The sequence below is a fragment of the Pelophylax lessonae genome (assembly GCF_965119305.1).
Source record: "Pelophylax lessonae genome assembly, chromosome: 11".
In the NCBI taxonomy this organism is placed as follows: Eukaryota; Metazoa; Chordata; class Amphibia; order Anura; family Ranidae; genus Pelophylax; species Pelophylax lessonae.
Window position 1 is genome coordinate 176,220,764 of NC_138778.1, and position 26,887 is coordinate 176,247,650.

General features: G+C 43.7%; 1 protein-coding gene across 1 annotated transcript in view; it reads right to left on the minus strand.

Moving 5' to 3' along the window:
• Positions 1–25,333, minus strand: part of ITGA3 (integrin subunit alpha 3) — a 168,973-nt gene extending 143,640 nt beyond the window's left edge. The window contains exon 1 of the mRNA XM_082271775.1: positions 25,016–25,333. Coding sequence (XP_082127901.1) covers positions 25,016–25,173 — 158 coding nt within the window. The 5' untranslated portion in view covers positions 25,174–25,333. The remainder of the gene's footprint in view (positions 1–25,015) is intronic.
• Between the last annotated feature and the right edge of the window lie 1,554 nt (positions 25,334–26,887).

The following is a 26,887-nucleotide window of genomic DNA, read 5'->3' on the forward strand; positions in this document are numbered from 1 at the left end:
GGTCACAGTGCTAGGGGTGCAAAGTAAGAAAGGTCACAGTGTTAGGGGAGCTTAGTAAGTGTGGTCACAGTGCTGGGGGAGAATAGTAGGCGTGGTCACAGTGCTGGGGGAGCCTAGTAGGCGTAGTCACAGTGCTTGGGGTGCAAAGTAGGCATTGTTACGGTCCTGGGGGAGCCTAGTAAATGTGGTCACAGTGCTGGGGGAGCCTAGTAAGTGTGGTCACAGTGCTGGGGGAGCCTAGTAAGTGTGGTCACAGTGCTGGGGGAACCTAGTAAGCGTGGTCACAGTGCTGGGGGAACCTAGTAAGCGTGGTCACAGTGCTGGGGGAACCTAGTAAGCATGGTCACATTGCTGGGGGAACCAAGTAAGCGTGGTCACAGTGCTGGGGGAGCCTAGTAGGTGTGGTCAAAGTGCTGGGGGAGCCTAGTAGGAGTGGTCACACTGCTAGGGCTTCAAAGTAGGCATGGCCACGGTCCAGGGGGAGCCTAGTAAGTGTGGTCACAGTGCTAGGGGTGCAAAGTAAGCGTGGTCACAGTGCTGGGGGAGCCTAGTAAGTGTGGTCACAGTGCTAGGGGTGCAAAGTAAGCGTGGTCACAGTGCTGGGGGAGCTAAGTAAGTGTGGTCACAGTGCTGGGGGAGCCTAGTAGGCGTGGTCACAGTGCTAGGGGTGCAAAGTAAGCATTGTAACAGTGCAGGCAACAAGTGAGTACACAGCTCAGCGTTAAGCCCCATCAATGTGTATGACTGGCATATATGGAGGAAGCATGCAAGCACTGATTATCCTCTTCCTCTGCAAAGTTTTCATTTAAAATGTAAGATGCAGTGACAGGGTCTCTTTAAGTCCATGGCAGAGAAATTCAGAAAAGCCTTTAATCCTATTGTCCTCAGACTGGGAGTTCTCAGGCTCTGTGATGTGTACAAGACAAGACTTTCTTTAGCTGAGGGGGAATGAATGAATTGTGCCCCTCCAGGGGAGAGATTTGTAAAGAGATGAGGTATGCGATGCAGGGAAGAGCTATGCATTCACCAGAGGAATGTGAAGAATGTGTGATGGGAAGTGGGGCTGTAACACACACACACCTATACACATACTATACACACCTATACACATACTATACACACACCTAGACACATACTATACACACACACCTAGACACATACTATACACACATTATACACACACACCTAGACACATACTATACACACACACCTAGACACATATTAGACACATACTATACACACACCTAGACACATACTATACACACACCTAGACACATACTATACACACATTATACACACACACCTAGACACATACTATACACACACACCTAGACACATATTAGACACATACTATACACACACCTAGACACATACTATACACACACCTAGACACATACTATACACACACCTAGACACATATTAGACACATACTATACACACACCTAGACACATACTATACACACACCTAGACACATACTATACACACACCTAGACACATATTAGACACATACTATACACACACCTAGACACATACTATACACACACCTAGACACATATTAGACACATACTATACACACACCTAGACACATATTAGACACATACTATACACACACCTAGACACATACTATACACACACATAGACACATATTAGACACATACTATACACACACCTAGACACATACTATACACACACTAGACACACATACTATACACACACCTAGACACATATTATACACACACCTAGACACATACTATACACATACTATACACTCATCTATACACACGCCTAGACACATACTATACACACACCTAGACACATACTATACACACACCTAAACACATACTATACACATACTATACACACACCTAGACACATACTATGCACACACCTAGACACATACTATACACACACCTATACACATACTATACACATACTATACACACACCTAGACACATACTATGCACACACCTAGACACATACTATACACACACCTAGACACATACTATGCACGCACCTAGACACATACTATACACACACCTAGACACATACTATACACATACTATGCACACACCTAGACACATACTATACACACACCTAGACACATACTATACACACACCTAGACACATATTAGACACATACTATACACACACCTAGACACATACTATACACACACCTAGACACATATTAGACACATACTATACACACACCTAGACACATACTATACACACACATAGACACATATTAGACACATACTATACACACACCTAGACACATACTATACACACACTAGACACACATACTATACACACACCTAGACACATATTATACACACACCTAGACACATACTATACACATACTATACACTCATCTATACACACGCCTAGACACATACTATACACACACCTAGACACATACTATACACACACCTAAACACATACTATACACACACCTAAACACATACTATACACATACTATACACACACCTAGACACATACTATGCACACACCTAGACACATACTATACACACACCTATACACATACTATACACATACTATACACACACCTAGACACATACTATGCACACACCTAGACACATACTATACACGCACCTAGACACATACTATACACACACCTAGACACATACTATACACACACCTAGACACATACTATACACACACCTAGACACATATTAGACACATACTATACACACACCTAGACACATACTATACACACACCTAGACACATATTAGACACACACCTATACACATACTATACACATACTATACACACACCTAGACACATACTATGCACACACCTAGACACATACTATACACGCACCTAGACACATACTATGCACACACCTAGACACATACTATACACACACCTAGACACATACTATACACACACCTAGACACATATTAGACACATACTATACACACACCTAGACACATACTATACACACACCTAGACACATATTAGACACATACTATACACACACCTAGACACATACTATACACACACATAGACACATATTAGACACATACTATACACACACCTAGACACATACTATACACACACTAGACACACATACTATACACACACCTAGACACATATTATACACACACCTAGACACATACTATACACATACTATACACTCATCTATACACACGCCTAGACACATACTATACACACACCTAGACACATACTATACACACACCTAAACACATACTATACACACACCTAAACACATACTATACACATACTATACACACACCTAGACACATACTATGCACACACCTAGACACATACTATACACACACCTATACACATACTATACACATACTATACACACACCTAGACACATACTATGCACACACCTAGACACATACTATACACGCACCTAGACACATACTATGCACGCACCTAGACACATACTATACACATACTATGCACACACCTAGACACATACTATACACACACCTAAACACATACTATACACATACTATACACACACCTAGACACATACTATGCACACACCTATACACATACTATACACACACCTATACACATACTATACACACACCTAGACACATACTATACACACACCTAGACACATACTATACACATACTATGCACGCACCTAGACACATACTATACACATACTATGCACACACCTAGACACATACTATACACACACACACACCTAAACACATACTATACACACACCTAGACACATATTATACACACGCCTAGACACATACTATACACACACCTAAACACATTCTATACACACGCCTAGACACATACTATACACACACCTAGACACATACTATACACACACAGCTAGACACATACTATACACATACTATACACACGCCTAGACACATACTATACACACACACTTAGACACATACTATACACATACTATACACACACCTAAACACATACTATACACACACCTAGACACACACACATAGACACATACTATACACACACCTAGACACATACTATACACACGCCTAGACACATACTATACACATACTATACACATACTATACACACACCTAGACACATACTATACACATACTATACACACACCTAGACACACACACATAGACACATACTATACACACACTATACACAACCCTAGACACATATCATACACACACTATACACACACCTAGACACATAGAATACACACATACTATACACACACCTAGACACATATTATACACACACTATACACAAACCTAGACACATACAATACACACGCCTAAACACATAATATACACATACTATACACACACCTAGACACATACTATACACGTATTATACACACACCTAGACACATACTATACACGTATTATACACATACTATACACACACCTAAACACATACCATACACACACCTAGACACATACTATACACACACACTATACACATGCCATACACTCCACTCCTACTGTCAGGTAAATACACTTGTATACTGACCAAGCACCCTCAACTTCTACTGTGCTCCCTCTGTCTTGTCCGATATGTAGACCTGTACAATTTACCTACTGTGATTGATTACCCCAAACATCCCATCCAGCCTGGAATTTATTGTATTCAATAACGTCAAATGATAGCATAAAGGAGAAATACTGGTGATTTTTTTTTTTTTTTTTAAATAAAGTGATAGTAGGTTTAATGGATAAGTCCATCTTTATAGATGTTTCCCAAACAGGTCCCCATGCACCAGAGTGTCCCCAACATATTAAAGTGCTGTGTTCCCTTCCCCAGACAAATGCCCACCTCTTCCTTTGCTGACAACACGGTCCTCCCCAATCCATCCTGCACATGACAGGACGCACCCAGCGCCAGATATGCAGCCTTGGATATCTTTGAATGAGCACTTCCGGCCTCCACAGCCATGCATGCACAGTCTGCTCCACTTTACTCTTGAAAAAATGCTGAGCTGTAAGAGCGAGTATACTGCGCACCTGCTGGTGGAGAGTATGGCTGGTAGTGATGGTTCTCAAATTTTTGGGGGCATGCTTTCCATGCTGGGTGCATCCGGCCATCTGCAAAAGAATTGGGATGGACAATGGTGTCAGTAGCTGAAAAGGTGGCCATTGATTTGGGGAAAAGAGCGCAGCATTTTAGTATATTGGGGACTCTGTGGTGCATAGGGGCCTTTTTGGGAAAACGCGTAGAGGTGCACATATCCTTTAAGATGTTACTAAACCCAGGAGCCTGCATTCACTATATCTGGTCTTCTACAGTACACAGAACATGGAAATTAAATTATTTTAGTGAATATAAACTGCTAAATACCTTTTCTCATCAGCAGTATACAGCAGTCTTGTGACTTCTTTCAGTGTCTGCTAAAGCTGGTAGGAGTAGTTTTCAATCTACTCTGACTGTCCTATGAGCCTACAGAGCCCCTGACTCTGGACCATGCTGATTGGCCAATGCTGATCACATGTACCCTCCCAAGAAAAAGAAACAACTCTCTAGCAAATACATACCACACTGAGCATGTGCAGAGTGACTCCAAAGGCTCTGTTATATCAGCAGATTGATTGGGGACTGCGAAAGAAGGGGGGAGGGATCATCAAGGACAGGATCGAACAGCCCTTTTACACAATGCAGAGGATTAACCCCTTAGGTTCCACAGTAAGTATAACAAGCATGCTTTACTGCATATACAGACTGATTTTACTATTGTGGGTTTAGTAACACTTCCATTGTTTAATCAATCAGTGTTGTATAAAAAGAAAAAAAACAGTATACACCTGTATATATCCATCCAAAGAGGAAGGCACAGTCAAACTAATAGGACTTAAAAGAGAGCCACAAAATGTAAAACTAACTTCTTTACTGAGACTCCAACATTTCAGCACATTCCATCTTTGTCAAGACTATGCCCCACAAAAATCTTGGGGTTCCAAACCAGCTGCTGCTACTATTTGTACAGATATTCACCCATGTGAACAGGGCTGCTGTTAGAAATCACTGGGCCCTGTACAGCCTACCCCGAATTACAAAAGTTTCAATTTTTCCAATTTTTTTGTCCAATTTTTTTAACATTTTACTATGCGCAGTTATGAACGGACACAGGAGTGATCTGTACCGATCGCTCACTGTGTCCAATTCAGAAAAGGAAGGGGATTGGTAAATGACATATTTATAGGCCACATCCCCACACTCCATCCTGACACATCCCCCGCAGCAGTCGGCAGCAGAGGGAAGCTGGCGGCACTGCTGGGGGTACGTGGGGAGGGCGGGGGCGGGCACACAGGGGGGAATAAGATGTGGGCAGCCCAGGAAGGGGATAGATCCAGAGGGACAATTAGAAAACTATGCACTGTGTCTCTCCCTCCAGCAGCTAAAAACAGGCAGGAGGGAGAGGGGAAGAAACCTGGTTTTCAGCTGTTGGAGAGAGAGACACAGACACAGCACATTGTTCTGTAATTGTCCTCCAGTCCCGCTGCACCAATCTTTAAGTGTCCGGGCCCCCTTGTGTGCTCGGGCCCCCTACAGGTACCCCCCTATCAGTGGCCATGCATGTGAAACTACCACCCAAGATTCAGTTATTATTCATCCCATGAATTGTCTTCTATTCAAAGCCCTGATGAAAGGGGCATTTTTGGACCTCCGAAACGTGTTGGCTACCCTTTGGATTATTTGTCTGACCTTTACTGGAATAAAACTGTATCTTGACTTTTGAGCAGTGGTATGGTGCTTTAACTCTTTAGATGCTTTAGTATACTACATACAAAAGAAACTATGGAGATCCTCCATGGTGTAGCAACTGCCTGCCAGTTATCATCACCTACGCCAATACTACCAGATAGCAACGCCAATAGGATAACCTCATCTATCCTTACACTTCCTTAAGTAGAAGGAGTAGATGAACCCTGAATGATGCCTGAAAAAAAAAGTGGTTCTGAGGGGGAGTAATGGGATCTCTGCAGGAGGTAACACATTCCTGGAAGTGTTATTCTGACACATTGCATACTATGCATGCACTTAGCATGAAAACAATATAAAAAGTAATATGTTGTAAGACCTATCAACACAATGAGATAAAAACCTGAAGTTCTATTTGCTGATTTCTTTGTCAGGATTCATTTTCGTTATCCCGGCATAAAATCAATGTAAAAAGTATCCTTTGAGAGGAGAGAAAGGGAACAACTGTGTGGGTTGGAGTTCAAACCCATGAGAGTTCATTGAGACTGGCTTATTGTATGGCATGTTGACAGCTATGCAAGGGGCGCTGGGCATTGGCACATTGGGTATAGGAGTACGTGTTGATTACCTAAGAGTCCTCTTCTAAGGATATCCTCACAGCTCAAATGCCAAAAGGGAATGCTCAGTATTTGCTCCCAACACATGCTGAGTGCCCCCTGTGCTCGGCGCTCATTGAGTCGAATAGGGCAATGCCCAGTGAACCATTTGCTTCAAGCTGTGTGGGATTAAAGTGAATGTGAATCGCAGCATTAATCCCCTTTAAAGCAAACATGTGGGGATTTAAAGAGAACCATTCACAACTTCGTTTATATGGGAATTTGAATTGTAAAGACGTATTTATAGAAGCTTATATACACTTTGTCTAATTCTGACACTTTAGATGGTATGTCAGGTGTTGAAGGTCATCTGAAGTCTGAGATCTGCTCAGGTGACCCCTCTGCGATGGCAACTCCAATATTTCAATATTGTTAAATTGCCCCCTTGGACCCTACAAAGAGTTCCTCCAGGTGCCATTATACTTTTTTTTTTAAATTTTCAGAGTACCACAGAAGCTCAAAATGCAGGTTCTCCATTGTGCAAATTCTAACCATAGTTCTGATAATGAAGTTCATGCCAGCTCCCACCGGACTCCTACGCAAAATACAAATAAGGAGAAGCTGGAACATCTTCTGGTGGACCAAGGTTTGACCATCTGTGCTATGGTCAGATCCCGATGTCTGTTATAAAATCAAATAAAAACATAGAAATATAAAAAAAAAGACTTATCTAAAGAATCTGGGTTCCTTCAGGTGCCAGTGCTGTCACTGGGCCCCATTACAGAACCTTTGAACGGCTGAGGATCCCAAACTTTGCGAGAAGATGCTCCAGTGCAGCAATATCACCCTGATCTAGGTAAGGATGCTTAAGGTAGATATATTCTTTTTACATTTTATTTTCAAATGTTTTACTCCTCTATAGCTTTCATTGAGCGTTTTTTTGTTCGGGTAGGTGGAGGGCTGCAGCATAAGCAGTTGCAACATTTTCATGCAGGGTACAAGTGAAGGTCAAGTCCAGGAATTCGAAAAATATCTACCCTTGCATTTGGGCTAGCTGCACTGCAAGGGTTGAATGCTCTTTATGTCAAGGGGTGCAGAAATAGGAGGAATACTTACCCTATTCCTCGCTCCAGCAGGCATCTCTGCAGCCTTCTCCCTAAGTCGCTGTGGTCGCATGGCCTGTACTGTACATTATGACACCGAAGGCCACCCACAGACCAAAGGGTATCACCGGAGCTGGCCGGAATGGGGGATAGTGTAAAGAATTAGGCCTCATGCACACTGGGTGCTTGCCCAGCTGCGTTTTTGGTGGGCTTGCTCAGGTTTGAAAAGACTAAGATCTGAACACGCCTGGGCTCACCCCTATAAGTAGTCCTGCCTGTTACTCTACCCCCTAGATATAATGAGAGTTGAACTCTTACGGGGTGGGGAGCCCCACTGCAACGGTAGATTTTTGCTCACCTATCTTACTCACTGGGGAAAACATTAGGGTCCACAACTGAAATGTGCCCGCACCCAGCACCAGATATGCAGCCTTGAAAATCTTTGAATCATCAGTATATAAAGATTTTTACTCATCTGCATTCATTGCTGAATGTCAGGCTAACTGTCTCAATGCTCCAGCAGTCTGCAGCCTGTTCATCATCTCTAATATAGACAGTACATTATATCAATACTCAAGCCAAATGGAATGTCAGGAAGACTCAAAGATGTGCAGTAATGAAGATAAGCTCAAAGAAAAACAGCAGAGCTACCCAGATACTGGGCTGTATTTAGACATCAGTGAATAATGATGCCCTGTTGTACTAGCTCCGCCTCTTGTGTCCTTTACCTGAATGCTAGAACGCGTTTCTGGAGGCAGCATGTGGTTTACTTTATATGTAGATATACTTTTCATCTGTGCTGAGCGCCAAACAAGAGGAAAATTAGACGATTTCATGTTTTCCGAGCTGTAAAGAGCCTTCTGACTACTCTTATCATTCCCTGCACTCCCTATCCTCTACAGAGGTGGCCAGAAGATGGAAACAAAATAAGGAAAAAAGTGATCACAATTTATAATTGTATAACAAGTGGCATTATAATACATACAACCTTCCTTTTGTAGCATTTATGCACTACATCGGCCTTGGCCAAGAGGAAGCCAATCACAGTGGTGGTCATGTGATTGGGCAGTACTTCCCATGTCCCTAGGTGTAAGGCCTCATGCAGACAGAACGTTTAAAAAAACACCACCGCTGCTGCCAGGAAAAAGCAGCTGTAAAAATGTGCTCTTAGGCGCGTTTTTGAATAGTGTTTATGGGCATTTATGCGCGTGTTATAGCGTTAGCATGTTTGGGCGATTTTTTACAGTGAAAACACTCTCTGTAATGTAAAAACATCTAAAAATGCCCAAAGCGGCTAAAATCTTGTTACAGTGTTTAGCAGCGTTTTTTGGTGTTTTGCATTTTTACATCTCAACAGCCTCCTGGACACACAGGCTGTCCTTTTTTTCTACTGCCCCTAAACGCCTCTGAAAGTTCATGTGTGCATGGACACATAGGCTAACATGGAGGAGCGTTTAGATGCAGTTAAAAAAAAAAAAAGGGTGAGACGCCCCTAACAGCAGCTGTAAAAACACCCTGTGTTCATGAGCCCTTAGGATCCTGTTAAAGGGACGCCAGGGCTGGCTTGGAAGGTTAAAATCTGAATTACTGGGAAACAGTATAAATTTGGTTCAGTGGCATAGTATAGGCAGGGGAGTTTACCCCGGTCCCAAAATTCTTAGGGGGCACATAATTAATAAGAATTTGGGGTGAGAAGAGCAGGGGCAGACTGGCAACTTTCGGCCCAGGGGGCAAGTACAAAACAGAGGCCCATGGTGCAGCGACTCGGCCCCCCTCCTACTCTCTCTCTTCCTATCCTCCTCCTGATCCCCATTCCAAGCTGAAGCCTTGCTCCAGATACCCTCCAGTTACCGGCTGAATCCAGGTTCCTGACCTGGCCAGCAGGGGGCGGTTGGGGGGAGCTGGGACAGATTGGTCAGGGCTGGCCGGGGGAGAAGATAGTCTGTGGGGAATGGAACTGGCCTCTGCTCAGACACAGTTTACACTATCCATGCTGGGGGGAGGCCTGGGCTCTGTCCTTGTCTTCAACCCAAACTCAGTAGGTCAGCAGCAGGGACTTTCTACTTCTCTTCACCAGGAATCCTTTAGGCACGTCTGTGGCAGAAGCAGTACAGCCTTTTTATGGGGCATCAGAGTGGCCCCAGTCCCCTGGCCCAGTCCTCGCCTGGAGAAGAGGCAGGAGCAGGGCTGCTTTTAAAAATTATGGGGCTCCATACAACCTAACTGACAAGGAACAGTGAACCATGCCTAACAGCAGCTCTAGCTACATGCACAAACCACTTATTCATGCAACCAGAATACCTGTGAGAATGAGCCACTATTTTTAATTATCTAAGAATTTTTTTTTTTTTTTTTTTATTTCATGAACAGCCCTGGGGGGATTGGTGAAACATCAGGGGTCTAAACAGACACCCAACATCTCAATTTTGAGACAGAGAAGGAGATTGAGGATCCAGATTCCTCAGTCCCTTCTCTGCAGCCTCAGCGGCCCTGGGCAGGAGGCACAAGATGGGTCCTGTGGGTACTCCTGTTCTGGTCCTGTCAGCGGTACAAACCCCTCCTCTTTCTCTCCCTCTTAGACTCAGTGGCCGGGTCCAGCTGGGCAGTTCTAGGTCAGAGAGGGCAGACTGTACCCGCTGAGTGTGTGGCAGTGTGCGCTGCTCAGTGCAGTTGAGGATGGCTCTGATCCTTCTCCTTTCCTCCCTGGGACAACCACCAACCAGCATGCCATGCGCTGGAACTCCTCCAACTACCAGTGAGCCTGGAGGGGATGGGGATTATATAGGGCTGGGCGGCATAATATGGGGGTGGGGGGACTGGGGGTGCACAGTAGGGGGGGGCGGTGTATACATTTTAGGAGCACAATGAGGGGATGAAGGGAGTGGGGGGAGCACAATGAGGGGGCTGGGATATACAGTGGGGCGGGGGGGGGGGTGCTCACTTGGGCCCCATTCACACCTGTGTGATGTGTCATCGCATTTCGCGCTCTTTTTTGCACGATAGCATAGGGCAGCCTATTCACTATGCATGACAAATGCGCCAAAATACAGTGCCTTGAAAAAGTATTCATACCCCTTGAAATTTTCCACATTTTGTCATGTTACAACCAAAAACATAAATATATTTTATTGAGATTTTATGTGATAGACCAACACAAAGTGACACATCATTGTGAAATGTAAGGAAAATAATAAATGTTTTTCAAAAATATTTACAAATCAATATCTGAAAAGTGTGGCATTCATTTGTATTCACCCCCCTTTACTCTGATACACCTAACTAAAATCTAGTGGAATCAATTGCCTTCAGAAGTCAGCTGCTTAGTAAATAGAGTCTACATGTGTGTCATTTAATCTCAGTATAAATACAGCTGTTCTTTGAAGCCCTCAGAGGCTTGTTAGAGAATCTTAGCGAACAAACACCATCATGAAGGTCAAGGAACACACCAGACAGGTCAGGGATAAAGTTGTGGAGAAGTTTAAAGCAGGGTTAGGTTTAAAAAAAATATCCCAAGCCTTGAACATCACACAGAGCACTGTTTAATCCATCATCCGAAAATGGAAGAGGATGGCACAACTGCCAACCTACCAAGACATGGCCGTCCACCTAAACTGACAGGCTGGGCAAGGAGAGCAATAATCAGAGAAGCAGCCAAGAGGCCCATGGTAACTCTGGAGGAGCTGCAGAGATCCACAGCTCAGGTGGGAGAATCTGTCCACAGGACAACTATTAGTCGTGCACTCCACAAATCTGGCCTTTATGGAAGAGTGGCAAGAAGAAAGCCATTGTTGAATGAAAGTCATAAGAAGTCCAGTTTGCGAGAAGCCATGTGGAGGACACAGGAAACATGTGGAAGAAGGTGCTCTGGTCAGATGAGACCAAAATTGAGCTTTTTGTCTTAAAAGCAAAACACTGTGTGGTGGAAACTAACACTGCACATACCCTGGACACACCATCCCTACTGTAATACATGGTGGTGGCAGCATCATGTTGTGGGGATGCTTTTCCTCAGCAGGGACAGGGAAGCTGGTTAGAGTTGATGGAAAGATGGATGGAGCCAAATACAGGGAAATCTTAGAAGAAAACCTGTTAGAGTCTGCAATAGACTTGAGAATGGGGCGGAGGTTCACCTTCCAGCAGGTGAACGACCCTAAAAATACAACCAGAGCTACAATGGAATGATTTAGATCAAAGCATATTCATGTGTTAGAATGGCCCAGTCAAAGTCCAGACCTAAATCCAATTGAGAATCTGCGGCAAGACTTTTGCTGTTCAAAGACATTCTCCATCCCATCTGGCAGAGCTTGAGCTATTTTGCAAAGAGTAATAGGGAAAAATGCCACTTTCTAGATGTGCAAAGCTAGTAGAGACATCCCTAAAAAGACTTGCAGCTGTAATTGCAGCGAAAGGCGGTTCTACAAAGTATTGACTCAAGGGGGTTGAATACAAATGCACACCAAACTTTCACACATTTTTTTTGTAAACCATTTATTATTTTCCTTCCATATTTATGTGCCACTTTGTGTTGGTCTATCACAGCCTTTCTCAACCTTTTCAACGTGGAGGAACCCTTGAAATAATTTTCAGGTCTCAGGGAACCCCTGCTAAAAATGACTATATCTACAACTCATGATACATTAGTGTGATGGTCAGTGGGATGAATGCTCCTTACTCTTATGGACATTGGGAAGAACTACCTTCTTCCAGAGAGCTAAAAAGATGAATGGTGTCAGGGGGAACGTATCTGAGAGGCAGAAATTGCTTGATGCTGAAGGAACCCCAAGCAACCTCTGGAGGAACCCTAGGGTTCCACAGAACTCTGGTTGAGAACCAATGGTCTATCACATAAAATTCCAATAAAAAAAATTATGTTTTTGGTTGTAACATGACAAAATGTGGAAAATGTCAAGGGGTATGAATACTTTTTCAGGTCACTGTAGCTCCTGCCCCAAAGGCTTGCAACCCAAGCTGTGCCACTGTATTGGTTTACTATTTATATTACATAGTTTGCTGCTTACAAGTACAAGAAAGGATTTTGTTTTACTTTGTATTTCTTTTACATTTTTTATTTCTTTAACTGATGATAAACATTGTATCCTTTGTTAATAAACATTCTGCAGTCTGTGCATCTGCCCAGTGCCAATGTACACAACCTCGGTATACAATGACATATACAGTATGCTACAAAGCCGAGTGCAAGGGAATTCATGGGAAATACTGGACTCAGTCCACCCATATTGCTGATAAAAATTAGAGAATAATTAAATATCAATGTAGAATGGGGAGATGCCTCTGTTCAGTTGATTGGTTAATTTGTTCGTTCATTCCTTCTTTAGGAACCATAAGCATAACCACAATCACCAACTAAATTTGACGGCATGATAAACCACAGGAATCTTAAAATCGAACTCCAGGCAAGCAGTTAATTACAACGATCAAATACAAATAAGGGAGCTGTTTAACCGCAGGATTTGTATTTTTGTCCATCCAGTCCTGAGATTAACCCAGCTCTGCCATACAGCACTGCCCTCTCTGGTAGGACAGGAGACTGGATTTTTTCTCAGCTGTGGTTAAGTATCAATTACAGGTCTTGTCCCTCCCCCAGCTTCTGACTGGACGGTGAAAGGAGGAGCAGCAGCAGACTGATGAACTCTCACTCTGCACTCTCCTCCTATCGATATATAGAAAATGTATATGGAGCCAACACTAATATCCAGCAGCCAGCAAAAACAAACGACAATTTGTGAAAAATAAATATATATAATGCAGCGCTGAAAATAAAATGTAAACACTTATGTCTCGTTTCCACTGAGCTGTACGGTTTGGTTCGGTACGCTACGCAATTTTTGCCATTTCCATTGTCAAAAGTTGTGTATGGTACCCTAATTCCGAACCGTACCACTTTTTTGGGACCCTTTTGTTGGGGTTCCTAGCACATTAGTACCGTACCAACAGGGTGGAGCTACATTGTTGAGGTACTGTTGAGCTGAGGTACTGTTGGCGGTGGAAACGCAAGCCTGATCAAGGTGTACCGTACCGAACCGTACTGAACTGTACCAAACCGTCCTGCTCAGTGGAAACGAGGCATAATGGTGAAAATTATTAAATGTGTATCAATACCGGAACTTTAAAGTGCGAATGCATGTGCCAAATTATGCAAAAATGTGCAAACTCATATAAGTGTAATGCAAAATGGTATAAACACTTTACAAGAGACTTAGACCGCATTCACACTGAAGCGGCACGACTTGTGCACGACTTCGGGGGCGACCTGTGCATTCCCATGCAGCACGACTTCGGAGCGACTTCACATAATGGAAGTCTATGCAAGTCGCTCCGAAGTAGTATAGGACCCTTCTTCTAAGTCGGAGCGACTTGTGTCGCTCCTATTAGAACGGGTCCTCTAGCGGTCAATTGACCGAGAGGGAGCGCGACTTGTCAGGCTGACAAGTCGTCTGACAAGTCGCGCTAGTGTGGATCGACTCTTAAAGTGCAATTATATATGCAAAAAATAAACAAATAAAGTGCATATGTTACCATAGCAAAAAAATAAATACTATGCAATTAAATAAAAATAGTCCATTATTTGAAAGATTCGTGATATATCCACCACAAAAGATGACGTCTATTTAGACGAAACACGTCAGCTCTACTGCAAATGCTGAGATTATTTCCATGTATAAGCACTTTATCATCAGTCTTTCTGTAAGTAAGTTTTTCCTTTAATAATAAATGTTTTCATATGGATACACACTATGCGAGTTTGGATTGAAAGTATCATTTCCTGAAGGATTTGTGACATCTGCCATACAGGGATATCTATATTCCTTTCAAGCTTGAATGATCCAAAGAGTATATAATCTGTTGGGTCCACGATATCTGGTAAGCCTTTGATCTACCTGTTGCATCGGTGGTGGTTATCACTCTAGAGGACTTATCTGCACTTTGCACTTTTGTGGTGGATATATCACAAATCTTTCAAACGATGGACTATTTTTAATTAATTGCATAGTATTTATGTTGTTTATGGTCACATATGCACTTTATACATATGCACTTTGTTTATTTTTTACATATATAATTGCACTTTTAGTCTCTTGTAAAGTGTATATACCATTTTGCTGTACACTTATATGAGGTTGCACATTTTTTGCATAATTTTGCACATGCATTCTCACTTTAAAGTGCAGGTATTGATACACATCTAATAATTTGCACATGCATTCGCACTTTAAAATGCAGGTATTGATACACATTTAATAATTTGCACCATATTTGTTAAGATTTTATTTTCAGCGCTGCATTATATATATTTACTCTCCTCCTATCAGCATGTTTTTCGAGCTGCAGCACAGTTAACTGGCTCCTTGTGCTGCTTCTCCCTCCCCTGGTCTAAGCCCTGCTGTACAGGATCAGAAAGAGGCTAATAACAAGTCAGATTACTCTTGTATAATATTCATACTAAATACAAAGCTGCCTTGATTTGTATATTTTACATCCGCCTCTGGTTTAGAATTGAAGCTGATCTCACAGCTCTTTACACCTATAATCCTGCGACCTCCTGGCTCGTCTTATCGGTGAATTCTACGACGTAAGGGCTGAAGAAAGAGGAAGAAGAGCTGATCCAGGTAGAGATAAAAGAGATCGTTAGATAATAAAACTGTTTGTCAGCCATGAAGTTAATAAAGTTAAACTCCAAGCAAACATCTGAACACACAGTCCTATGACAGCAGTAAAAACCAGACAGTTGGGTGCAGCACCAGCATCTAAGGAATGAGCGCTCACCATCTGGTAGACAACCACGCATGCGCAGACCACTCTTCTTCCCCCACCACATCGGTTGTTAAGATCCGAGGGGAGAGTATAATTATTATTATTATACAGGATTTATATAGCGCCGACAGTTTGCGCAGCACTTTACAATATGGGGGAAGAAAATACAGTTACAGTACAATTCAATACAGGAGGAATTAGAGGTCCCTGCTCGTTAGAGCTTACAATCTAGAAAGTACACTACGCATGCGTGGTTGTATGTCACAGGCAGGGCTGCTGATAGGGGAGGGGGGGACCACCGGTCCTCTTTTAGGGGGCCCAAGCGCACAGGGGGACCCACACAGGGAGGGGGATTTGTGATGAAGAACATTTACAGAAATCTTCCTCCAGCAGCTGAAAGCTGATCTCTCCCCCCTCTCCCTGCTGCCAGCTTTTATCTGCTGAGAAAGACAGTTGTACCTCACTATTCCCCCTCCTTGTGTGCCCTCCCCCCTTTCCAACCCTGGCTCTAATATTAGCTCTGCTTCTGAGTTTGTTATCTCTGTAACTTTGTTTCTCTCCCTGCAGTTCCTCCTATACTCCTTGTTCCAGCATGTATATTTTTTTATCTCTTCTCCCATTGCTCTGTCTTCCTGACACAATCACAGCTGATCAGCTGCATTCCCATGGGGTGAAGAATTTACTGTTACACCATTTCCATAGCTGCCTGTTATCTTGTCCCAGTGAAGCTTAGTGTGCTTTATGTAGCTGGGCTTCCCACTCTTCTCTCCCAGACTACTTCCTGATCTATGCAATTTGCTTCTTCTCCTCTACACTATCCGTTCCCTCTGCATCCATTTATCATCTCCTTCTATTTACCCATTTACTAACTGATCTGGCAGCAGTAAACTCCATGTTTTATCTTGTATCTACAGGTAAGCCTATAACAGGGCTTACATGTAGGTACAGTGAATATCTAATAAACGTAACAGCCGGTGATAGCACCAGCGCATGTGCACTGCGCTCTCAATGGATGACTAAAGCCTCATACACACGCAACGATTGTTGGCCGTGAATTTTCAGCCAACGTCCGATCGGCCGATTGTCAGCTTGTTAGTATGATGCTTCCGACAACCGCCTGCGACTTTTCGGCCGAACAAAATCTGGTGTGCATGCTATAAAATTTTTGTTGTCCGTCAACAGAACAGCCGATTGTTCGTCAGTCAGTACAGATTTCGTCAGACAAAAATCTGATGAGCAAGACTGGACATGCTCAGAGAAGAAAAAACACACGGAAAGTAAACCAGCACATGACATCACTTCTGCAGTTGGTTTTTGTTGGCCAACAAAAGTCCAGTGCAAGTCTAGAGCACATTTCAACCAACACAACAACACTGGACAAAAGACGGCCGATCGGTCGGCCGATAATCGTTGTGTGTGTACGAGGCATTAGGCTCAGTTCACATTAGTGCGATGGCAGACATCGCATGTGATTTGGAGCGCACTGCTCAGATAGTATGGCTGAATTCACATCTGATTCGGCACAAACACGCACAGGACCCTTTTTTGGGTTCGCACTAGAATCGGATCGCATGACGGTTCACACTTATGCGATCTGATTCATGTCCGAATGTCAGTTCGCACTGCGATATGTGAACTGATCTGGGGTTGTCGTTAACTTTGAAATGACACCCCCAGCGATTCGCATATGGCAGTGTGAACTGCCTGCGCTGGGAATGCGATGCGGGAACCTGCAGTAGATTTGCAGGGTTCCAGCATCGCATAAGTGTGAACCGGGGCTGATGCTTTACATTTATTTATAAAGGAGTGTGTATATATATATATATATATATATATATATATATATATACACACATACTGTATATATATATATACACACACACACATACACACACGCATGTGTGTTTAAGCTTTGGGGCGCACACCGTCCTGCAATAGGCTGCGCACACCTACGGTGGATTTTATGTACTGAGAGACATGGAGCTATTTATCAGTTAATTGTTTTTATCATTTTTTTCTTTTTTTTTTGGATGTTTAATAAAATATTTTCAACATTTAACCAGCTGTGGTTTAATTGGTGCCTAAAAAAATCCCAGTCTGGGTTTTTTATTTAATTTGTCCTATAGGAATATCATTTAAAGTTATCTCATTATTTCTCCACTGAACAATGTTTTATAAAACCCCGCTTTCCCTTATTGCATAGCACATTTTATCACAAAAGTTGGACTAATCCTTTAAAATCTGCCCAAAGTTAGACTTTCAATCGAAATGCTATGGAATCAATCACAAGGGAACTAGAAAGGAAAAACAAATCTCAGCCATTGATCAGCTTAGATCTCTTTTCCCTGTTGTGTGCGAAGAGTAACGACCATTACTGAGCCTGCGCTGTGATTGGTCGGCGTGTACACCTGAATGGCGGCCGGCTGTGTCAATGTGTACCGTCATGCTGCACGTATTTGCACACCCCGCCCTGCAGGGATGTAAAACTTTCTTATCTGCAGGTGTGATGAACAAAGAAGGAAGGAAAGTTTGGCCTTTCAGTCATTGGGGCCCCTCCCTGGCCAGGTTCCTGCAGAGCATTGCCGCTTAACCCCTTCCCTGCCAAACCCTTCCCATTTCTTCTTAACCTCAGATATTTCTACCCTTCCTTCAAAATCTCCCTGACATAAAGCCACACAGCAAATCATGGCCATTAACAGTTTCCTCACCACGCACAATTAGACTTTATTGGTTTACAAGTCCACCAGCCTTGAAGGATAAAGGCCTGCAGGGCAGCCATGTTTACACCAGCTCACCTCCATTAATGTGTCTCCTCCCTAACCTGTTACCAGTGATTTATATGACCCACAAATTCCTCAACTGGTCTGATTGCCTATGTGCAGATGTTATCAGGAGCAAGGCTCTCAGGAAGCAGAGTATACTATGGCCTCCATTGTGGTACACAGACATGCCATTGATGTTATTCATACAACTTTTTGAAGTGAAACAATTTACTCTGATCTAACTCAGCCTTTCCTGAAAAGAGGAACCCGTAAAATAATTTTCAATTTTCAAACCCCCTGCTATAAAAAGTTCATTAGAAAAATGTCCCTTACATTGGTGTTCAGCTGGAAGAATGCTCTTTCAATTGGTAGTCAGTGGGAAGAATGTCCCTTACATTGGTTGTCAGTGAGAAGAATGTCCCTTACATTGGTGGTCAGTGAGAAGAATGTCCCTTACATTGGTGGTCAGTGAGAAGAATGTCCCTTACATTGGTGGTCAGTGAGAAGAATGTCCCTTACATTGGTGGTCAGTGAGAAGAATGTCCCTTACATTGGTGGTCAGTGAGAAGAATGTCCCTTACATTGGTGGTCAGTGGGAAGAATGTCCCTTACATTGGTGGTCAGTGAGAAGAATGTCCCTTACATTGGTAGTCAGTGGGATGAATGTCCCTTACATTGGTGGTCAGTGAGAAGAATGTCCCTTACATTGGTGGTCAGTGAGAAGAATGTCCCTTACATTGGTGGTCAGTGGGAAGAATGTCCCTTACATTGGTGGTCAGTGAGAAGAATGTCCCTTACATTGGTGGTTAGTGGGAAAATGCCCCTTGCATAGTGGTCAGTGGCTAAATGCCCCTTGCATTGGTTGTCAGTGAGAAGAATAGAATGTCCCTTACATTGGTGGTCAGTGGCTAAATGCCCCTTACATTGGTGGTAAGTGAGAAGAATGTCCCTTACATTGGTTGTCAGTGAGAAGAATGTCCCTTACATTGGTGGTAAGTGAGAAGAATGTCCCTTACATTGGTTGTCAGTGAGAAGAATGTCCCTTACATTGGTTGTCAGTGGGAAGAATAGAATGTCCCTTACATTGGTGGTCAGTGGAAGGAAAGCTTTTTACATTGGTGGTCAATGGGAAGAATGTCCCTCAAATTGGTGGTCAGTGAGAAGAATGCGCCTTACATTGGTAGTCAGTGGATAAAATGCCCCTTACATCTGAGGTCAGCTGGAAGAATGTCCTTTATGTTGGTGGTTAGTGGAAACAATGTCACTTACAATAGTGGTGACTGGAAAGAATGCCCCCTTAAGCCTAATACACACGGGCTGAATGTTGACCAATAGAAACTGTTGAAGGCTCATGACCGAAAAAGGTCTGCCGACCGACTCCAGAGCAGCTCTCTCAGCCAATGGCGGGGGTCGTCCCCCTGTCAGAACACAATAGAACAGCGGGGGACATGGCTGTACTAATATCAGATTATTGGTACAGCAGCTTCGACCTGGGTTGTCAGTTTTTTATCATTAAACCCACAGAATTAAATGAAAAAAAAAAAATAGTGTTGAGTACTAGGCTTTACAGTGGTGGCTAGTTGGTAAAATGCCTCTCTTACAGGGATATTCAGTGGGAAGAATCCCCCCTTACATTGGTGGCCAGATGGTAGAAAGCCCATCTTACAGTGATATTCAGTGGGGAGAATGCCCCCTTCTACTGGTGGCCAGTTGGTAGAAAGCCCATCTTACAGTGATATTCAGTGGGAAGAATCCCCTTACATTGGTGGCCAGTTGGTAGAAAGCCCATCTTACAGTGATATTCAGTGGGGAGAATGCCCCCCTTACACTGGTGGCCAATGGATAGAAAGCCCATCTTACAGTGATATTCAGTGGGCAGAATGCCCCCTTACATTGGTGGTCAGTTGGTAAAAAGCCCATCTTACAGTGATATTCAATGGGGAGAATGCCCTCTTACACTGGTGGCCAGTTGGTAGAAAGACCCTCTTACAGTGATATTAAGTGGGGAGAATGCCCTCTTACATTGGTGGCCAGTTGGTAGAAAGACCCTCTTACAGTGATATTCAGTGGGGAGAATGCCCCCTTACATTGGTGGCCAGTTGGTAGAAAGACCCTCTTACAGTGATATTCAGTGGGGAGAATGCCCCCTTACACTGGTGGCCAGTTGGTAGAAAGACCCTCTTACAGTGATATTCAGTGGGGAGAATGCCCCCTTACACTGGTGGCCAGTTGGTAGAAAGACCCTCTTACAGTGATATTCAGTGGGGAAAATGCCCCCTTACAGTGGTGGTTAGAATTCCACCCTTACAGTCAGATAAAAAGACTCACTGGTGTCATGCTGTTGGCTCTACCAGATGCTGATGGACCTAACGGGGGCACCATTAAATGAGAAGTCAATCATTCACAGCTCAAGGAACCCCTAGAAAGTTCTGGGGGAATCCTAGAGTTCCACAAAACCCTGGTTGAAAATGGGTGCTCTAACCTCTGATCATATACACCAGCCTTCACTAAGCTGTGTCATTCACAGGTTTACAACTTTATACCTCTCATACTCATAGAGGAATTGCAGATTTACAATGCTAATGGTTACCACTTATAGACAAACTCTAAGAATCCATGGCCTAAGGCTATGACTTGTGAAGGTACCTATACCCTGTTCAATCTTCCAAGCTGGAAGGATAATCCCATTCCATGTCTCTGTCACATATCAGATATATGCCCCTTCCGTGTTGCCAACTGGTGGAGAAATCACAGTTTTCCTAATCACTATGACTTCATTTGTAGAGGAACTTTAAAGCGGTAGTATCATGCTTTTTGACACTTTTACCTACAGGTAAGCCTATAATAAGTCTTACCTGTAGGTACAATTAATATCTCCTAAACCGGCACGGTTTAGGAGATATTTGCAGTGCATGCAGCCGTGAGCGCGAGCGGGGCATGCGCTCTGAAGGTCCGGGGGGACCTTCAGTTTTACTTGCCGGGAGCTTGCCGGAAAATCGCTCCCGCGCGCAGGCGCAGGAGTGACGTCAGCGCGGCTCCGGCCAATCACAGCGCCGGAGCCACCGAACCCGGAAGAGACGACGAGGGATCATGGCAGCGCCCACAGCGATGTCCGGGGGTCCGTGTCGGGGCTTCGTTCTAAGGTAAGTAATACATAATGAGCTAGTATGCGATGCATACTAGCTCATTATGCCTTTGTCTTGCAGGTTTTTTTTTTTTCAATTTTTGGATTTACAACCGCTTTAAGTATATCAACCCATATCTGTTCTGCTAGTGGAGTATCATCTTTTCTTACTCTATGCCCTGTAGCTGTAAGAATACATAAGAACATATTATAACTAAGGGCTGTGGACACCTGACCATCACACCTATGCCACCTTGTTGGACATACTATTCCAAAACTATTGTGGGGAGTCCACCCAAAAACAGCCTACACTCTCCTGGGTAGACTTTCCACAAGATTGTGGAGTGTGCCTAAATGCCCGTTCAGCCTAAATGAGGACAAGCTGGCTCGAAATAGGCATTCCAATTCAACCGCAAGGTGCTCAGTGTGGTAGAGGTCAGAGTTCTGTGGAGGAAACATTGCATAGAGAAGCACAGAGACCCAGTGATGATGTCGGTGCTTTTAAAATAGGTAATGAAAAGAAAAAAAGATTTTATCTAGAAATGTAAATAGCGTGTTAGGAAGGGGGAACCAGGGAAGAAAAAAATAAGAAGCTTAGAATTCAGCTTTAAGGGGAACTATACTTCCAATGCTTCTTGGATACATATGTGAAAAACATCAAAACAATGTAAACAGTCTTATCAATGTGTGAAATGTGTTAGAGACCTTGTTAAATATCTATATATATAAGGTCAGCCCTTTGATCCTCTTATCTTGATGATGATTAAAAAAATAGATTCTCTGCAGAAACAATGGGCAACTGGAGACCATAAGATGTAGGGGGGCGAAGGAAAGAACTCCGGGGCGGCAGTTTTTATTCATGGAGAGGAATAGAAACTAGTGACAACTTTAAATTGTTTTGGGACTTTCGCTTCTCTTTTTACCACACAACCACAGTGAAAAGAACAGCATTACATCGTATTTATCTTAAAAACTGAATTTCTTTGTAAAGTACAATAATCTGCCAGCCATAACCAGGCAGACCCATCATTGTCCATGAATGGGAGGGGGATTGAGGACCTTTGTTTAGGTGGGGGATATATTTATTCCATCATTCCTTTTAAATTTTCACCCTATTTTGTTTTATTTCCAACTACTGCAATATTTTCTTTATTCTGTTTACTTGTTTCTTATATTATTTCAATTACATCATTGTCTTCACATTTGTATCAATTGGGGAAACAGAAAAATTTCAATAAAAATTAAAAATTAAAAAGCATGTAATACATCATACAGTATCTTTATGGAGAGCCTGTCACCCGTGCCCCATCTCTGCTAGAGCTCCCCCAGCTTTACAGGTACTCTGCCCATGTGCCATAGCTCTGCCAGTACTCTGCCCATGTATCATGGCTCTACAGGTACTCTGCCCATGTATCATAGCTCTGCCAGTACTCTGCCCATGTGCCATAGCTCTACATGTACTCTGCCCATGTATCATGGCTCTACAGGTACTCTGCCCACATGTCATCTGCCAGTACTCTGCCCATGTGCCATAGCTCTACATGTACTCTGCCCATGTATCATGGCTCTACAGGTACTCTGCCCACATGTCATGGCTCTACAGGTACTCTGCCCATGTGTCATGGCTCTACAGGTACTCTGCCCATGTGTCATGACTCTACAGGTACTCTGCCCACGTGCCATGGCTCTACAGGTACTCTGCCCATGTATCATGGCTCTACAGGTGCTCTGCCCATGTGTAATGGCTCTACAGGTACTCTGCCCATGTGTAATGGCTCTACAGGTACTCTGCCCACGTGTCATGGCTCTACAGGTACTCTGCCCATGTGTCATGGCTCTACAGGTACTCTGCCCATGTGTCATGGCTCCACAGGTACTCTGCCCATGTATCATGGCTCCACAGGTACTCTGCCCATGTATCATGGCTCTACAGGTGCTCTGCCCATGTGTCATGACTCTACAGGTACTCTGCCCATGTATCATGGCTCTGCCAGTGCTCTGCCCATGTATCATGGCTCTACAGGTACTTTGCCCATGTATCATGGCTCTACAGGTACTCTGCCCATGTATCATGGCTCTACAGGTACTCTGCCCATGTATCATGGCTCTACAGGTACTCTGCCCATGTATCATGGCTCTACAGGTACTCTGTCCATGTATCATGGCTCTACAGATACACTGCCCATATGCCAAAGCTCTACAGATACTCTGCCCATGTATCATAGCTCTACAGGTACTCTGCCCATGTATCATGGCTCTACAGGTACTCTGTCCATGTGCCATAGTTGCACAGGTACGCTGCCCATGTCCTATAGCTCTACAGATACTCTGCCCATGTCCTCTATAGATATTCTGCACATTTGCCATAGCTCTATCAGTACTTTTCCTATGTGATATAACTGTACAGGTACTCCACCCATGTGTCATAAATATATATGTACTCTGCCCATGTGTCATAAATATATAGGTACTCTGCCCATGTGTCATAAATATATAGGTACTCTGCCCATGTCCTCTATAGATACTCTCTCCATTTGCCAATACTTTGCCCATGTGATATAGCTCTACAGATACTGTGCACATGTGTCATAAATGTATGGGTACTCTGCCAATGTCCTCTATAGATACTCTGTCTTTTTGCCATAGCTCTACCAGTACTTTGCCCATGTGCTATAACTGTACAGGTACTCCACCCATGTGTCATAAATATATAGGTACTCTACCCATGTGCCATAGTCTCACAGGTACTCTGCCCTTGTCTATAGCTCTACGGATACTCTGCCCATGTCCTCTATAGATACTCTGGTCTATTTGTCATAGCTCAACCAGTACTTTGCCCATGTGATATACCCGTACAGATACTCTGCCCACGTGCCATAACTGTACAGGTACTCTGCCAATGTGTCATAACTGTACAGGTACTCTTGCCCTCCCCACATATAGAATATTGATATCATTATGGGGGGTACAGGGTACTTACAGGTATCTCTTCTGCCCGTCACTCTGCTGGTGCATGGTCACCGAGAAGCCGAACATCCCCCCAGGTACCCCTGCCTGCTTGATGACCGGCACCTGGGTGTCCACATTGAACCCGGAGCAGCCCAGGCACAGCGTCAGCAGGACCAGCACCACGATCATCCTCACACACCGACCTCCCAGTCTGTACAATCCTCCGCTGATCCTACAATTATCACGCTTGTCCTGATCCTAATATTTGGATCCTGGCTGTGTCCATAGATCCCAACTCTGTGTAATCCCAACTCTGTGTAATCCCAATTCTGAACGATCCCAATTCTTAGTGATCCCAAATCAATTCTCAGTGAGTCCCAATTCTGAGCGATTCCAATTCTCAGCGAACCCAATTCTGAGCGATCCCAAAGCGGAGCAATCCCAACTCTGATCCCGGTGTGAATGAGGATGTGTCCTGCTATGAGAGCTCAGTGTCAGCTCTTGCAGTGTGTCCCTGTCCTCCTCCTCCTCCCCCCTGTGTCCCTGTGGTCGGTCCCTCCCCCTGAGTACTCACTGTCTGTCTGTCCCACCCACATCACTGTGTGCCCTATTCCTTCCCTTCCTCCATCCCAGGCTCCCCTTCACCCCCTGTGCCCGTCTCTGCCAGCCCTGACCCTTCCCTTCCCTTCCGGTGAACTTTCTCCCTTACCCCCGGTACAGATCCCTTTAAAGGAGACGCCCCCCCACCCCCTGCACCTGCCAGTGCTGGGAGCAAAGAGAAGGGAGGGGGGAGGAGGAAGGGAGGGGGAAGAGTCCAACTTTCCCACACTGACTGCTGAAAAGTAACACAGCAGAGATATCTCTGACCCCAGCCAGGGGGGGCTCACACACCCAACCTCACCTACCACTGGGCTGGATCTCCTCTATATATGAAGGATCCCTATATAATAATATCAATAATATTAATAACAATAACAATATTAATAATAAGAATAACATTATGAATAATAATAATATGATTAATAATAATAACAATAACAATATTAATCATAATAATAATATGAATTTTAAAAATATTATTAATAATAATAATAATAATAATAATATGATTAATAATAATAATATTAATAATATAATTCCACAATACCCAGGTCCTTACTATACAATCTAATTGTACAATCTCTATACAATGTCCTTTCTAGGTAACATAAGGACACAACATGCGCTGCGGGAATGCACTCTAAATCACGCACTTTCATGCAACGCACAGAAACGCGCAGCCCTTTTGCAGACTCACGACGGTGACATTTCTTATGGCACTTCCATGCATCTGTGAATGCGCGCCTTTTTACTAGCGACGAAATGCATGGTGACGTCGCAAATTCTCACATGCTCCAATTATTTGAACGGAGCCATCGGCTGGGTCCAACCTACTGTGTATTGGGCACATGCATGCTTTCCCGATGGGTACAGAAATGCGTTGCCCTTTAGCAAATGCACAGTGGTGCCATTTCACTGTGGCGCAATTTCTCAAAAGGGTCAGGGACTTTTTTTGAGTGTTTCTTGCGTGTAAGAACCGCATGCGCACTCCGATGATGTGACTGGCGGCATAGGCTAGGTCCAACCTTCTACGTTTTGGGAACGCGCTTGCTTTCCCGACACTCACAGAAACACGATACCTATTAGCAAATGCACGGTGGTGCCATTTTGCTGTGATGCAATTTCTCAAAAGGGTCAGGGACTTTTTTTGTGTTTCTTGCACGCAGTAACCGTATGCGCGCCCCAATTATGTGAACAGAGCCATAGGGTAGGCTCAACATACTGCGTGTCTGCAATGCGCATTTTTTTCTTGATACTCACAGAAAAGCACTGCCCTTTTGCAGTTGCAGGGTGGTGCCATTTT